This window comes from Labrus mixtus, chromosome 17 (genome assembly GCF_963584025.1).
Source record: "Labrus mixtus chromosome 17, fLabMix1.1, whole genome shotgun sequence".
NCBI lineage: Eukaryota > Metazoa > Chordata > Actinopteri > Labriformes > Labridae > Labrus > Labrus mixtus.
Window position 1 is genome coordinate 7,853,015 of NC_083628.1, and position 17,804 is coordinate 7,870,818.

The 17,804-nt window shown below is 38.9% G+C and overlaps 1 protein-coding gene across 2 annotated transcripts in view; it reads left to right on the forward strand.

Annotated features, from left to right (window-relative positions):
• Positions 1-5,066: 5,066 nt before the first annotated feature.
• itga1 (integrin, alpha 1) overlaps positions 5,067-17,804 on the forward strand; it is a 52,776-nt gene continuing 40,038 nt past the window's right edge. For both annotated transcript variants that reach the window (XM_061060822.1, XM_061060823.1), the window contains exon 1: positions 5,067-5,426. In XM_061060822.1, coding sequence (XP_060916805.1) covers positions 5,378-5,426 — 49 coding nt within the window. In that variant the 5' untranslated portion in view covers positions 5,067-5,377. The remainder of the gene's footprint in view (positions 5,427-17,804) is intronic.

Genomic DNA, 17,804 nt, shown 5'->3' on the forward strand with positions numbered 1-17,804 from the left:
AACATGCAGAGTTGTCATTCAATGGGTTCATTACACTAAGAAACAAACAAAACAGAGATGTCAACAAGCAATAATAGTTTGGTTCTTGAAGGATTAAAAGTCAGTTTTATTATTTGTAGCCTGTGAAAACTGTTCTGAGTACAGTGGCTCTGGAGAAGCTTTGCCAAGTCTGAGAAAATAACTCTTGAAGTTGTTATCAGGGTGATTACAGCTCGAGCCCGGAGAGAGGCTAGATGTATAGCAGAAAACCCAGTCACAAACTGGCATTGAGGATCAGAAAGCACATGAACATTTACCAGACAGACAGAAAAGGTCTAACAAAGGGTTTCGTTGATTTAGAGGACAAATGGAATCAAGAGATTTTGAAGCTTGATAATATGCACTTAAAGACGAGGAGAAAACCTGGATTTAATCAAACAAGATACAGATTTTTAAAGATTACCAAATCAACACTATAGTGTTCTCAATAGGACTGAGTACAGCATAGGCTACTTTGTGCAGGTTGCACCAAAATCCCCCAAAAACTGAAATATTTGCTTTTAAGTGAATATGACATTTTTGGTATAAACATTTATCCCGTAGACAAAAATAATTGATAACCTTCATTTTGGCTCAAGTTGTTGTCCGCATTGACAACAGATGTCTGTAATTACTTTCTATACGTTTTTGGGGCTTTTATTTTGAAGGCTGGTTTTACTTCTTACCTGCAGCAAACAGATTAAATAAGTAGGAATTCACTGAGTACTAATAACTCTCCACACATCTTAGCACTCGGCTAGAAGATGTACCAAGTATGGAATTTGTAATTTTGTATAGTTTTAGACCTATAGCGGTGCTTTGCATATTTTTTTACTTTGTGTGTGTGTTTGGAGGAAAGCAATCACGCTAAGGATGTTGCCATGCTAGCTTAGCAATTAGCTTAGCTTGATTATAGCCTTGGTTAATTGGGACCTGTTAAACTTATGATTATGGTAATTTGTTGGACAGCTTATTAAACAGTTCTTTGTATTTAAGTCTCAATATGTGTTTAATATCTTATTGATTGTATTTGTTGATGTGATTTGTAAATAGATTGGTTATTATATATATATATTTTTTTTTTTACAGTTTTACAGGTAAATGTGTCGAATGTTTTAACTACAGACTACTAACAGACCGTCGGTTCAAAGAGTCACCCGTTGCTCTTGCTGAGGATATCACTGAAGATGTAAGTCGAACATTAATTCTCCTTTTATTAAGCTCTGTTTTTGGTCTCCACCAACTCCAAAGGCAGTTACCTGAATCTTTCCCTCCAAAAAAGCTGCTAACATTCACCAGATAGTCAGAACCTGTTTCTCTCTGCTGTTTGATGCTAGGATGTGTTTAGCTTGATGTTTTTGCTGAAAATAACAAGCCCACTTCTGCGTCTAAACTTCTCAAGTGCCTCGGTTTCTCTCTGTCAATAGATATGAGTTAAAAATAGTTTCAAATTTCCAGGTGTAAGATCAGAATTCAACAGAGATTACCATACAAAGTACATGTTTATTGCTAGCTGTCATCTACCGTTACACACAAGCACTATCCTTTTGTATACATTACAGATTCCTGAGATGCTCACTGTAAACAGCTTTCACTAGGGGAAGGGTTGTTATTGAGCAAAGATGATCTCCTGCTTAGCTTTAACATGACTCAACTGAACAAAGCTAATTTCCTTCACTTAAAGGGATTTACTGGGCCTGGGATAAACAGTGTGTCTTCATTACCTCCACCACAAAAAGCAGCTCAGAAAAGCTTCAGTGATTGGAAAATATTCATGTTTTTACAGATATCGTTCAAAGAGAGCATTTGTAATATTGATAGAAGATGCCCTGACTCATTAAGGATCCTGAAAGCCTTGTGTGCTCCAAATGCTCTCTTTACGTCTGGATGCATATGACATTTAAAGTGGACAGAAGAAGAAAAACACATTAGAATAGATTGCCATGGCGAGTAGGAGAATATAGTATGTCAGGATGATGGAGGAAGGGGAGGAAACTATGTAGAGGTCAACAAAAAAAAAAGAAAAGATGAAAACACGGAGGGCCACTTATACGCTCTCTATACATTGTTAACACTAAGAAAAATAAGCATGTGAGTGGGCCGAGGTGTGTAAGAGGATGAGGAAAGGCGGACAGGGAGATGGGTGGGGTAGGGTATGCGGTAGTGAGGAAATACATAGAAACTAATCAGGGTCTTCCTGAGTCTCAGGCTGAGATATCTGCAGGGCTGAAGACAGGAAGGACTCCTGTAAACTGTCATTCACTGGGAGTTCCTGAGATCCCTCTCTGATTCACATGCACGTCTTCCTGTTCGTTTAAAGTGTTTCACGTGTTGTCTTTATGTTAGTGTAATTATATTATGTGGAAGGCTCCAACAGGATATACTGGATGTAAAGTAAGTAGCCCATTCTGCATGCTCGCTGATAAAATGATCTTCATGTTTGTACTTCTTTGTATATACACATTCATAATATTTACACACCGAAATGGAGAAGTATACTGTTGGCTTGTTTCTCAGTGATTGAAGAAAGTGGATACACACATGCAGGTGTGTATGTGTGTCTGTGTGTGTTTGTGTGGGTGCAGTGACATACTCTGGCAACGATTGTCTCCATGTAACGAATACGGTAGAAAATTGCAGGGTAAAGAAAAACGATTTTTTTTTTTTTTTTTAAAAAGGCTGAAAAGTAAATACAAACGACGAAAAAAACAAAAGGCAGACAATAATCCAAGACAATATGTGTTACTGTGCTGTATGCAATTTAAGGAACTGCAGGTTTTTTCATGGTTTCTAAGTGTTTGTCACGGTTTTGGCAGCGTGACAAAGTGTTAATACCAGAGGGGTTTTAAGATGATTACTGTAGCTGAAAAATGAGTTTTTTTTTTTTTTGAAGGTAAAACTGCATACTGTGTTCTTTCACACATTATGAAACGTTTCTTAGAAAAATGCTATAAAAAGTTTTATACTTACAAGCAAACATAGTGACAATGCCCTGCAATGGAGTTCATAATGTTACACAGTCAAGAGACTAATTCCTTCACCGGCTGAGGTCGTGATTGGTCGACCAAACGCTGAAATTCAACACAGGAGAATGTTGTTCATTTCTTTTTTCCTACCAATAATGTACTTTATCTTTAAATACATAAACACGGTTATTGCAAAACAAAACATAGAGGTTTATTATTTTTTACCAAGGATGCAAAAGGCCCCTAAACCTAGCATCAATCTAACCATAGCCGTGATCTTTCCATAAACACTTTTTTATGTTTTACACCTACAGCTAACCAAACCTTTACCATAAAAGTGTCAATTGGCCTACTATGACTTAAGTGGAAAGACAGGACAGTGGATAGTGTCAGAAGCAGAGAGAGAGATTGGGGAATGACATGCAGGAAACAGGTGGGATTTGAACCCGGGCCGCTCTCTTTGAGGACTACAGCCTCTGTACACATAGGGCGCAAACTGATCAGGGCACTGGCGCCCCTTCATAGCTATCCCAATAAATCAAAATAACACCAACTAGTGAGAAATTGCTGAGATTCAGATCATCTTACTGCTCAATTATGTGATGATTGCAAAGGGCAGTAGAAATACAGTCCAGGGTATCACTTTAAAGTGCAGGTAATGTGCTGTTTTTTTGGTTTTTTTTACATTATTGCAAATGTCTATACCAGCCCAGTTGGTAGTATTCAGTGAGCTCTGGCCTCCCTGGACAATTTTTCTGTGACCACCCTTCCTCTAATAATCCCACAATAATCTTACTGGGATTTCTCACCACCTGTGGGTCCATGGAATTGGCACCACTACTCAGACTATTTGTAACTCTGTACGTCTTATAACGATGTAAGTCACTGGGGGGGGGGGGGGGGGGGGGGGCTGAATTATTGGGCCTGAATGGTTTAATTATTCAGCTACTGCTCAAAGACAAGCAGCCAAACCAAACCTTCCCTCACATTTGTTTCTTTAATATGACAAAATCTGTTTTTTTTTGTTGTGTCAATCAAAGATGCCATTTATTGAATTAAACTGCATCACAAAGGTTTTTATTTCTGCTGCAACTGATGTTAATTGTTGCCATGTTTACATGTTTAAATCATCAGGACATATTTCACGTTAGAACAAGCTATTTGAAAGATTGGCTACTAGTGATGTTAGAATTCAGCCCACTTTCTAGCAGTATTGTTAGCAATGACGTACGCTGAGCTTTTGATTATGTTTTATGTTTGGAAAGTTGTGATTACCTTTAAAGGTAAGTAGCTCTAGTTCAGGTTATAGGCTGGGCTAAGCTGTAGAAAGCTTAACTTACATTGGAAATGATTTAAAGTGGTTGTTCAACTGGCAGATTAAAAAATGTCCCCCAGGTGCTTCAGAGATGGTTAGACTTCTATTTCATAAAGCGCAGTGAACCCGACTTTCACGTCACCCACAGCTGCTTAAGGAGTGTGGACCCCTGGGAAATATAGTCCTTATACATAGAGTAGAGTGCTAAAGGGGCATTGGATGCAACATTCATCATAAAGTGAAACAAAGAACATTTAAGTTTGCCTGATATATGCCTCTTCATTTTGTCCCTGAACTATTATTATAGTAATTGATTAGTAGGTTTCTCTTGAGTCTTTGAATTTTATCGTTTACCATGTACTTTTCTTTGTGTCAATGATTGCAGAAAAAAACTTCTCCCACATAATAAAGCCAAAAATCTATTTTCATACATGACTCTCCTCCATCACAAATCAGATTTGTGATGCACTTTTACCCATTAACACAGCCCTAATTCAATTATAAAATGTCTTAAATACTACTACAAAACATCTCAGTTTACACAGGGTGATTAATAGTGACTGATGTGCATAATCAGCTGTTCCAAACAGAATATTGCACGAAATAACTATTCTGGTCTAATTGTTTAATGCCTGACAGACACAGACATCATCGCTGCTGTTATTTTTACTGCTCAGATTTTCCCATGAACCGCCAGACCAAGCCCCCTCTAAACGTAGCATATAAGGTCCTGTGCATGAGTGAACTCCTTACAACGCTCCCTCCCGCCTTCCTCCTCCTCCCTCTCATCCTCCCTCCTCCACCTCCCTGTTTCTGTCTGTCCCGCTCGGCTCAGCAGACTCGGCTGCACGCAATGGAACACATCTGAACCCGGGTGGTGGAGTCACTTTGAAACGGGACCTCAGACAGCTATAACTGTGGATGCTGCTGGTCAACAGGAAATGCCTTGTGGACTCTCGTTTGCCATTTAGCGATTTTACTTCTCTGGGCAGCTCTTGTTTATCCCCAAAAGCGAGCGGGGAACGAAAAAAAGTCTGGGTAACTGAGGCGATACACGGGACATCCGTCGCGCATCAGGATGCTCGGTATAAGGCAGCATTTCACTTTGACGGCAGTGGCAGTTGTTGGTGAGTAATAACTTATGAGAATTGTGTTTATTTGAGGAGATTTTACCATAAAATAATGCATGACAGGCGGAAAAGCGGCCGATGTATGCCGCGTCAAGGTCTCCAGCGCGTCTTTGCGCACACGCTTGGCAGCAGTTCACGACTAAATGCATCAATTAGGTGTGTCACTCACGTTGCCCGCACGCTTAATAAGAGGTGGTGGCACCAGTGTCCTTGTAAACTGCCCCTAAATACTTTCCGTCCTCCTTTTGCCCAGATGTTATTTATTCTGACAGAGGGAAACCGCAGAGCACTTAATTGTTTCTACGTGCAGGAGCGTGGTCTTAGAAGCATGGTGTTGCCTCTTAAAAGAGACATATTACAGGCAGACACGTTTCTGTATGAGGCTCTTATTGGATCTTGCATGAGAGAGTTTACTCACCAGTTCCAAAGCATACTATAGGCATTGCTGCCTCTATGGAAACATTTCTGCAGTGTCATGTAATGTAATTTCGTCGTGTTTCTGCAGAAATTTTGAAATACAGCATGAGTCAGATCCTGAGGCAAAACAAACCATTGAATGAACCTTGAGGGGTTTCATCTGTGATTATTCGATTTTAATTTTAAGAGGGCTTAAAGTGAAATGAATAGTGTCCTTTCACCAGCTTTAAAAGGCAGTAAGGTTTTGTTTTAGTAACGGATATGGATATGTGTTGGTATTCTGCAGTCCCATTGGTGAGGCTCAGGTTCAGCTCCAAAGCAGCAGTGCTGAATTAACTCTCTAGGTCATGTCCAAGTAGTTGAAACATGGTGGAAAGTACCGGTAAAGTTGAGTGAAAAAAAGACAGGAGACGACGCAAAAGAGCAACGTAAACAGGGCAAGTCTCTCTAATTCTCAGATTTCTACGCTTACATGTGACGCAGGCTTGTGCTGGTCATTAGAGAATTGAGTTAGAGATGGAGATCAACTTGTGTGTGGCTGTGTGTGTGGCTGTGTGTGTATGTGGACAGGGATCAGCAGAAGCTTGCACAGCAAACCTTCAAGAAGTCAGGTTTACTCCCTGGATCCAGCTAAGTTTAGCTCCTCCAATCAGATGTCTCCTCTCTTCTGCTGATTGTTTGTTGAATGACCTTAAACTAGTTAGTGTGCTGTTTTTGTCTCATCCTGCACACTCAGACCATGGCATGTAATGTAGTCTGAGTTGTTGCTGACTGTGACCTCAGCTGGGTTACACAGGGGTAGAAGCTATCTGTTTTGAGACCATACTGGGAGATCCCATGTTGTGCTTTGGGAGCTGGCCCTGTCAGCCTCGGAGGCCCACATGTGGTTATTGTAGTGGCAGCATTTAATCCGGGTAAATTCCTTATGGAGATGGGGCTACAGGTGGTTTGAGTTTGGTACTGCGGAGGAGAAGGGGCATCTGGCTTCAATCAGCATGTGTCGGACCAGAGTGACCAAGCTTACTAAGGACGTGAACAGCATGACTCACTTACAGAGAGCTTCAACTTATAATTATGTTCAGTGTTGGTTAACGAGTTTTTGTTTGTGATTAATTGATGAATTGCCAATTTTTAAAGGTGTTCTGACACAGCATATAAAAAATGTCCATCACAGGGCCCATTGACTTGTCAGGCTTTCAGATTTCTTATTTCATTTGAATAATAGTCCAAATAAAACAATCTATCCTGGCTATAATGGTTCCAGCATCCTAAATACCAGGATTTGCTTATTTTCTCCATTTGATATTACTGTTAGGTGAAATTAAAAACGTTGGTTTTTGAAGTAAAAATGTAATCTAACATGCCAGACATAGTAAAACATCACTGTGACTGGGAAATAGCAAATGACATGTATTCATTATTACACTGTACATTGTATATTAGAGCTCCACTGATACTTTGGTCACTTGGTAATATTGATCCAATACAGCTTAATCACTGATATACCTGTATCGGTGTAAATGTTTTCTCACATAAACACAAACGAACACAATGTAATGGTTCTCATAGTGGTTTAGAAACGGTGTTATCCGATATTTGATTCTTGGGTCTGATATTAGGGAGAGAAAGAATCCGATACCGATATATTGGCCAGTATCTTTCTTAGAGCTATCTTCGATCTGTTAAGATAAATATATAGATATACACATTTATTGTGTAAATCAAATACAGTTATCCAACACTTGTGGTAAAGATCAATAATTATTAAGACAAGATGGTCACTCGACTGGAAAGTAACTGTACATGTATGTGCATCTCCGCCTGACACTCTGGAGAGTGATGTTGCTTGTTGTAATCCATATAGCACACTCTGCTGGTGAACTGCTATTGTAATACAATGAAACTCAAATAAAATACTATTTGACTTGTCATTAAATCAAGTAAAATCGGCACATATCTGCGATAAAAGTAGCCGATACTGATAGTCACTGGATATGCTACTATCGGCCGATATTATGGGATGGTCGATTAATCGGTCGGGCTCTAGTGTTATCACAAAGTTTGTCCAGTAGAGTTCTATCTAACACCACAATACTCTCGGCACTGTCTGCAGCACGTATAGCCAAGCATGATTACCATAGACTGTATACAAACATGGACGTAGTTTCAGTGATGTCACCCATTGGTTTATGAAGCAGACTTTTGAAGCCCTTCAACTGTCATATGTCCAACTAACTTTCAGTCCTAACAGGCAAAGAGCCGGGCAGAGGGAGGCCTTATGACTCCTGACAAACAGCTGCAAGGCACCCGCCCATTCAACAGCCCAGCCTTGCCCCTTATTATAAATAACTCCTATCTTCCATAAAATCACAACAAATTAGTGTGTGTCGCTCAAGAAATAAGCTATGCAGACAAAATCAGCTTTTCTAAGCAGGCTGTGAAAACATTTTTGTTTTTTCTGCTGTAAATAATTGGCTATTTTGAATGGCTGTTTGTTACTTCCAGGAATTTTGAAACCAGTCTCGAGTGGACATTAAAGAATTGTGGGATTTATTATTACGTTTTTTTGCACTTCTGCATTGGATCCATTTACCGCTGGATCATAACAGATGGTGGTCTGGACTACACTTGGCTGACTAGTGTTTCTCATATTCTCTAATGAAGCTACCTATTAAAAAAACATTCAGAGAGTCAATCCCCGCAAAATCCAAGTAGGAAGATGTTTTACTATTCCACGTAAATTATGCAGCCTACCACATTTTCTGCCACATTAGTAAAGTTGAGTTTTAACCATCTAAAATCAATATTGGTCTTACTCTCAAAAATCTTATTGTGCAGGCTAGACTTGTAATTTATTGGAAAATAAAACAGAGTTTCAATAATGAATGTAACAACCAACAAATGACTGATGTATGAACATCACTGCAACCATTGAATTGATTAGCCTTAGTTTATTATTATTATTTTTTTGATATCCTTTATTAATCCTTGAGGGAAATTCGGGTTTACACTCTGTTATTTATAGGGACATGAATCTCACACACATAGGCCTGAATCCCACGCATGCACAAACAGGACCTGTGGACATGCATTGGTGGAGAGATTTCAGAGTCGGGCTGCTCTAAGCTGCTAAGCAGAGAGCGCACCAGAGCAGTGTCTGGATTGAGTCTGGATATTGTCAAATAACCTCATGAATTATAAATTGATTAACTTGCAAATACACATGAGTTTCTTGACTTCTAGATACATACTTTTGTATATTAAATGTCTGCTATACAGGAAGTAGTGACAACAAATAATTGTTTTGCTTGCTAGTGATACACCATGAAGCTGTTCAAGTTGTTTGAAAAAGGCTAAGGGACAATGTGAAGTTCACATGATGTTTTATCACATTAGATTTGTGTAGATCCGTTTAGCAGCATTTTCTTACAGCCAGGATCAGGATAAAGACATTTAGGGGGAGAAGGGTTTGTCAAACATAAACTGATATGGATTTCTCAGTATTCCATTGAGGACTGGGATGCTTTTTTTTCCTGCATTTTGTCACATCTGACATTTGGGAATTTGTCTTTTTTTTTTTCCGACTTTTTCATGAGCTGAAGCAGATGACCGTAGCAGATGGTTAATTCGCTAAGAGCGATGAGGTCAAGGGGTATAAGTCTTCAGACATTAAAGCTCGGAAGGAATTCATGAGCACGAGAAGTGAACCCAGACTTCTCCCTCATTAGCAATATGTCTTGTCTTTGTCCTCCTCCTCTGCTATCTCGGCTATCAGTCATTTGAATCAGCTCACTCCCTGAGTCACAGCAATTAGCACTGATTGGACTTCGACTGACTGCTGGCAGAGACACAAAGATTCACTGCAATGTTTAAGAAATTAAGTTTGATACAGTTAGTTTGTTTGGCATTTTTGATGCTGTAACTTCAGCCTTATTTTGAAAAATCAAGTACAACAACTGGACTCTTATCACCAAAACATCACAATGAATCTCTGCTCTGACATTTTGTACATATAGTCATTGTCCAACAGACTTTAATTTTATAACCAAACATTTGCTTTTCTAACAGCTTAACTTCCTCGTGTTAGCTTTATCGTTCTTAACAACTGAGCGTGCCGATGTTAGCTTTACCGTATACAGCCACAGATTACAGCTAGCATAGCTGTAGACTCTTACTGGCCCTCCTCACAAATGACCTCCTGATATTTTCAAGACTATATTGAGATATTCGAGCCCTGAAATATAACAATGTCACGAACAACGTCCTTGACTTGAATGTTCCAGAGTATCTGCCTGCTGTGTTCAAACATCAGCTCACCCTGAATTTACGTGGAATTTTCTTAGGGAGCAGGAAGGAAAAGTCTGTGTCAGTGTGAGCTCATATGCGCAAACATCCTGTTTTTGTGCAAAAAAAAAGTGTGGTGTCAGTGCTAAAATAGTGAAGGGGGATGTGTGGGGTGGGGTGGGGGGGGGCACCTTGATGAGAAATGAAAAATATTCCAGGTATTTTGACTGTTCAAAGGCTAAAAATAAATACCACCATAAATACAACAGTTATCACTGACAGACAGTATTTGGCGACTTCTGAATCAGTGTCAGCGTGTCATCTATTTTCTCATTTATCAGGAAGTACGAGTTAAAGAGCAGAAACTCAGCATTCAAGTTACACAACCACCACCTCATTTCCAAATGACGTTCCATCATGTTTATTACCAAATATGACCTTGCTACTCGTATGACTTCTATACTTCTTTTTTTAGTACGGGTGTATGTAACCAGAATTCTTGGACTGAAGTATGTGTCACAACCATCAGAGTCACTTCTCATTGTTTACGCAGGAAATTACATTTAAGCTCCCACGTGCTCAAAATGATTTGATACATTCAGTAAGTTAGTAAGAGAGTAAAAATGTATGTTGACTGTGAGGCGATTTAATCAATCAATTATCATTTTCCGAAGCTAGAGTTGAGTCAAATCTTCTCTACAATGTGGTCGTGTTGTCCCTCAGAAGATCAAGTGTTCACCTGCGTTACACTGACATGCAGACCGATTAGCAAAGTACTTTAACCACTTTACTAGACAGAGGTGTCATTTCTCAACAAGCGTTTCTTAAAATCCTTCCATCGCTTTATGGTCGCTACCACAGTATATCTGATGTGATGGAGGTGCAGATTTTCACACCTCTAACAAATGAGGACGTCTGTTCATGAACTAACACTTACCTCATAGTTTACATTTCAAGTGTGACTGCGTGACAGTGTGTGACTGTGATAAACTGAGGTCCACAGTTTTCAGAGCTATCTGACCCCACCTTGTTTATATGTCACGTGTATCAGATAAAATGTTTGAAAGAAATCAATACAATGTCATTCTAAAACATTGTGTGTATTTTTTATGTCCATAGAAGCAAGGTCCTTGTTCACAAAAAAAGCCTTTGGCCATATGTAGCCCCTAAATGCTCCAGAAAGTAGAGACTGTGTAACATAAGGGGGTTAACAGAGTTGAGACTCTGTCAGTAAGTTTCAGTCTAAGATTAATTCACAGAGAGCTCTAAAGTAGGTCACTGACAGTAATATGCCGCAGATATGTGCAGTTTTGTCTCATTATGTCAAACATTTGAAAAAAAGAAAATCAATAATGAACTGTTGAAGCCATACATTATTGACTGCCATCTAACGAGGATTCAATTAGCTCTCCAAACCTTGAATCAATCCAATAATAAAAGGCAAAAATGGAATAACTCAGTTTCAGAGCAGGTGAGCATCGCATATCTCAAACATTTATGGGAGTTACTGCGCCCCATCTCCAGGCTTAGCATTTGTCTTTCTTTCTTACTAAAAGAGTCTTCAGAGGAAATGCTTAACTGGGATCTTTCAGCTCCCAATTTAAAGATTTCTTGTGAAAACTGTCAGAAAACTTCCCATGAAGGTGACATATTACAATGAGCATCCGCAAATAGTTGATGTTTATGAATTAATTGTGTGCAGTTCTCTGCATTCAAAAGTGTTGTTAAAACTTAGACTTTAAGTGTGGCGCCTTCAGGGAAGCCAACATGTCGTCAACCACAATGTGATTGGTTTATCCAACAGTTTTCAAAGTCTTGACAGTTTCTGATTTAGTCTATATCACTTACATGGATCTTGGATGGTGAAATACCAAAACTTATGGCGTTTGAGTTCGAACATGTACTTGATGATAGTGTGTTCTTGAACTGTGACACCACCACAGCACCCATTGTACAGGATCTGAAACTGTGTGGTTCCCCAACTGCAAATATGTGTGGTTGCTCTGGGTCAGGCAGTGCATGCACAAACCTCCAGTTAGAAGCCTCTGTGTTAACATCCACTGGCACTGGCTTGTGGAAAACACAAATGACAGTGATGATTAAAAACAATGTGGCTACATTCAGAGAAGTTGAAAATGAATTGAAAATTATTGAAAGGAAAAAAGGATATTACCAACTACTGGTTTGGTTGGACAGCTTTGGCATAAACATTCCCATGGTCATGTTTCTGAAATATGAGCAAGACGTTGTTGCTTTTCTTTGTCTTATTTGATGGTAAACTAAATACATTTAGATTTTTGATTGATTGTCAGACAAAATCATCTACACTGAAGTGTTGCCTTTTTGGTTTAAGACATTGTATAGGACAATTATCCCTGTTTACTGTCAATTTATATAACAAAAGAGATGAGTCATTGTATGCAGTATTTTAGAATCCGATCAAAACATTTATAATCCGATCAAAAGCTATAAAGACTCTTAGCTAAACGTATGAGTAATTATTTACATGACTTGCTCACAAAGAAAGAGTGAATTTTATTTGGGGAAAAAAAATCAACATTTCATTTTAAAATATTTACTTGACGTTCAATGTGGGAATCACTTTTATAAGGGCAGTATCACATGAAGCTCAGTCAGACGTTCATCTCAGTTGCATGTAGAGGTGACTGATGCTAACCGGGCAGGATGTTTTGTTCGGAGGATACACACAAAACAGAATTGCATATATTTCCGTGAAGACGTGTGCGAGTCAAATGAAGGTTCAAAGATTTGGCCCACAGCCTGTGAAACCACAAAGCCCACCCACATACTTGGTTTCATACTCTGCTGCTTCAAAACACTACAGATGTGTAACTGATTCTGCCGTCTCTGCAGCATGTGGCAACCATGACACCCATGGTATCATTTCTAAAATTAAATATGTTCAAGGTCTGGTATAACTGTTATATATTGTATCAACAGCCACCTGTAAAATCTGGTATCAACATCGTCAGTGTGGCGTTTTTTATTTTTCTTAAGGATTTTATTTTTAAATAAGAAAACTTTCTTGGACAGGCTTTATTTAATACAAGAAAGGGTGGCATGTCATGCAAGGGTTGGATTGTTATTGTATGTATTTGAACCCCTCGATCATTAAATGCCCCAAGTCTTATAATTGCTAGGGCTTAATTTCTGTATTAATTTTAAATTTTAATAAGTGGTTAAGTTAAAATATCCAAGCCACTTTAACAAAGCTATTTGCCTGCAGGAAGTTATCAGAGGAACTAGAGGTCAAGACCACACTAACCAAGAACAAATCATACCCGAGACCAAGACAAGACCAAGACATGTAGGGATCGAGGCCGAGCCAAGACCAAGACATGTAGGGATCGAGGCCGAGCCAAGACCAAGACATTTAGGGATTGAGACCGAGTCAAGACCAAGACCATAAATATCACTGAAAACTCATCACTATACATCAAATATGTAACATTAGAATGCTAATGTACTTAATAGAGATGGTAAGATGGTAAATCTATTTGCCTTTATAGTATGCTTACATGTTAGCACTGTTGTTGTGAATGTTAGCATGCTGAAGAAAGTATTTTCTGAACAACCACTTGGTGGATTACAATGAGCTTTCATAGAAATCCTTTAATCCCAAGAGGATGAACCCTAAAGTTTGTGAATAATTACTTACTTCTCCTCAAGCACCCACAGAGGCTTACTTATGAATCAGAGGGGGGAAAATGCATTGTAATTAAGTTAGTTCAGTTTGGTGCAAACATTCAAGGAACTTTTGAACACCAGTGACACCCTGACTTTAATCTAGTGCTGTCATCAGGACAAAATATTCATTTAGTCCAATACTTTGTTCAACCTATCTAACAGTTTGTTTGTCTTTACAAAAGTTAACAGTCTCACAGAGTCTTAATCTGCTTACATTATGACTTGCAAATAAAGAAAAATATATGAATGACTGTCAGCGGCACACACTGGGGTTGGGCTTTACCACAGAAGTGAGTCATCGCTGAATCATTGCGGGTCTGTCTGTGCCATAGCTGCAGACAGGGAAAGCAAGAGAAAAATAAAGACACTCTAGGTTGCCAAGGTGATGCTTGTGCCAAACCTTGCTCTTCTTTGAATGTGAAGCTCACAAGTCGTGTGATTTAGGCAGTAACGTAGAACTTAACTGTCCCGCTCTCAGTGATGAAAACTAAGTGAATATGTTGCTCTTTTTGGGTAATGAAAGGAAATGGTTAACTTGTCCTTGGCAATAAACTGACCAAAATTATCTCCGTGAAGTGTTTGAAAAGCCTAATCTTCCTTAAGTGGCCCCTAAGCTCCAAAATAAACACTGAAGTTAGATAAGTGACTAACTCAGGCAGAGTAACCCCTAAACGTCACCCAACAACATGCACACTTTGTTAAGAAACTGATATCTGTCATAAGGAGCTCCAAATAAACAGGACACCCGTGGAGGTGGGACATCACATGTTGTGTCAGCTTACGCAGGTCTTAACCCCAGAAGAGGTCAAACCCCACACAGAGACACACATTGAACACATAACAACAGTCTGCATGTTTTAATCTTTATCGCTTCTTTTCTTCTGTCAGGTACAATTTCAGAAGCATCCTCTTAACTTCATTAAGCCCTAAATGAAATGTTCCCATATAAATATGAAAGATGTGTTTTCATTATTATAAGAGGGGTAACATCGATAAATGAACCATTTAGAAGTACACGTTTGCTTGAAATAAATCAAAGCATCATCAGCGTAAAACATTAGCACATACATTGTTTGTGTTGTACAAGTTCCACCACATTTATCACATTAACTTTCAATTTGTCTGCGTATCAAAAATAAAGATGAACACTGATTCACGGAAGTGAATATCTTTATTTTAACTCAGCTTGTATGTCAACAAGTTGTGTGACAATGTATGTTTTCGCATGTTACCTCCTGGGCTGCACAGTTGTGGGGCATCAGGGGCAAAGAGGAGGGAGGCTGCAGGGCAGGCAGGGAGGCAAAGGGGAAAGTGCAAAAGCGGAGGTTGTCGAGAGTAAAAGGCTGCTGGCAAGACAAGAAGGAGGTTGGAAGTGAAGTATTTTCAGAGCATTTGTCATGGGGCGAGAATGCATTATCTAAAGTTGTAGCAAAAAAAGGAGAAGAGTGAAAAGTGTAGAGGTCAAAGTAAAAGAGAACAACCACTGCTTCTGTTTTTCAAAGAAAGAATAATTTTAGTCACTCTTACTGAGTGTAATGCATTACAGACTGTCACGCAAAAATAAGATGTTCCAAAGGTTTCATGACTGTATCTGGTCCATTTGACATTAGTACATTAGTAGAAAGGGCTGCCGGTTTGCAATGATCAGAATTCTATTTCCCCATGTGGATTCTGATGATGCAGACTTTTGCTAAATCTGTCCACTGAATGGGTTCCTTGTCTGTTCTCTTGGGGGTTTTTTAGTCAGAATAAAATGCTGACCAGAATTGAAAGGGTCCAATGCATCTTTTTTTTCCCCTTAGTCCAGACCAAATGAACCAAACTTCAGGAGTCAAAAACCACTCCAACCATGCCAGTGAACTACTTTGTGAAGTGAAAGGAAGAATTGTCATCACTGTGTTAAGGCTGTTGATTTTTTTTCAGCCATGCTTATAACCAATAATTATCTGCCTTCTATGACTGATACTTCTAAGTCAACCGATAGTTTCCCTTTCACAAGTTTGTATTTAGGTATGCTAATGTGTGTTTTCTCTGACTTGGTTTTACTGTTACAAATGAAATGTTTCCATGCCTGTTCATCCCAGATAAATGAACTAATTTAAACTTGGTCTCATGAAAGATAGACAGGCAGAAAGAAAGAGAACTAACAGTGACATTTTCCCAAATAGTGGTATCTGGGTCAACTGTTTATGCTGCATTTCTCAATTTGATTAATGTGATATTCTAATGAAATGTTGTGGTCTGTGCACACTTGAAGGTTAAAAATGGCAGGTTAAGAAAGCAATTATGGTTTACTTTATTATTCAAACCCCTTGAACGCATTATACAATGCTTTCTGACAATTGAAAACATATTGTCTTCTACTAAAACTGTTTAAAAAAGTGTCCTCTTCAAACTGTGCTTGAAGGACTCAATATCTGGGGCTTCTCAACTTCAGCATCTTTTCTGCTCCAAAGTATAGAAGTATGGAAAGGCCTATTAAACAAAATGCAACCTAATCTTTGTTGACAAATTCTGCATAAGCAATGCATGGCAAGGAAACAAATTGATGACGCCTTAACCAATCCATAGAAAGAGACATATGGATAAAAGGGGTTCAAATAAAGTCTTGGCTGGAAGTCTTACATGGCCAACTTGCATGGCCCCGCAAAAGTTCCCTGTTGCTCCCAAAGGCGAAGTTGTCGTCAGAAGATAGCCAATGGGTTTGCGTTTTCATGTAAGGCCAATAATGTAAAGAGAAAGTGCCACCTGAGCCGCAGCAATGTGTCCTCAACTCTGATCTTTGTCTTAATGAATATCCCAAGGTCATGTAACTTCCTGCTTGAATGCTGAACACTGTATTTTGAAAAAACATGTCAGTACAGTGGCAGTGTAGCGATAGCACAGCAAGTGACTAACTGTGCTGGGTTTTTTTTCCCAATGCGTTCTTGTTTTGGGTGTCGTTTGTTATTAAGTTATTTTTCTTTGTATAAAATGATTTAGACCTGGTTAGAGTCATTCATTTCTTTGTTTTTACCAGTGTGTGCCAATCAAACTCCCATAGTATCTTGCCAGAAGAAACATTTTTAAAAAGTCTTGAGCAAACATGCACAACACACTTTCACACACAAATACTTAAACTCCTCTGGGGCGCCACTACCTGCAAAGTGTTGATAGGCTTAGATCTTAGATGTATGTGCTTCTCCATGGGTGTGGGTGTTAGTGTGTGTGTTTCTGTGTTCGCAACCAGAGCAATGCTGCATCTGTGCACCAGGCCTGCCCCCCTCCACTCCTCTTGTATCTCTCCCAGGCCAACAGCAGGCCAGAGCTATCCATCAAACTGGCATCATACAGGGAGCAGTCTGGAGCCTGGAGCAACATGTTCACATTAACCTCTCAGACAAGAGGCCAACACCAGCGGCCATGCTGGTCATGATACTCCTCTCCCAGAGAAAAGTTTCCTGGGTGAATAAGAGGTGTTTGTTTGTAATGTTTCACTACAGAATGAATTTATATAGTCTGTGAGTAATGAAGAATGTGATTATTTCATTTGGACAGTTATTCTTATTATATTATATATAGTGATATATATTATATATAGTTATATATATTGGCTTCAGGGGTTAATATTTCAGATAAGCTTTCCACTTTGATGTAAGTCAAACTTACAGGAAGAGACAGAGCTCAGCATATTTATCTATACATGTAGGAAATGCCACATGGATTGAAGTCTGTGTCATCAGAAAATCAATATTACATGAATCATGTTTGAAATTGCAGCAAAAATAATTGATCCTGAAATCCCTTCTTGTACATTTATGAAAATATCTACAATACTGGTTTTCTATCAGACTTGTGTTTTTTATTGATCAAGTATGTATTGGATGGTTCATTTCTGTGGGATTGAAGGACATGCTAATATCTAATTAATCAGATAAAACAGAATTTTAAAAAAGGAAGAATTAACATAAGGGCCTTAAAGCCGGT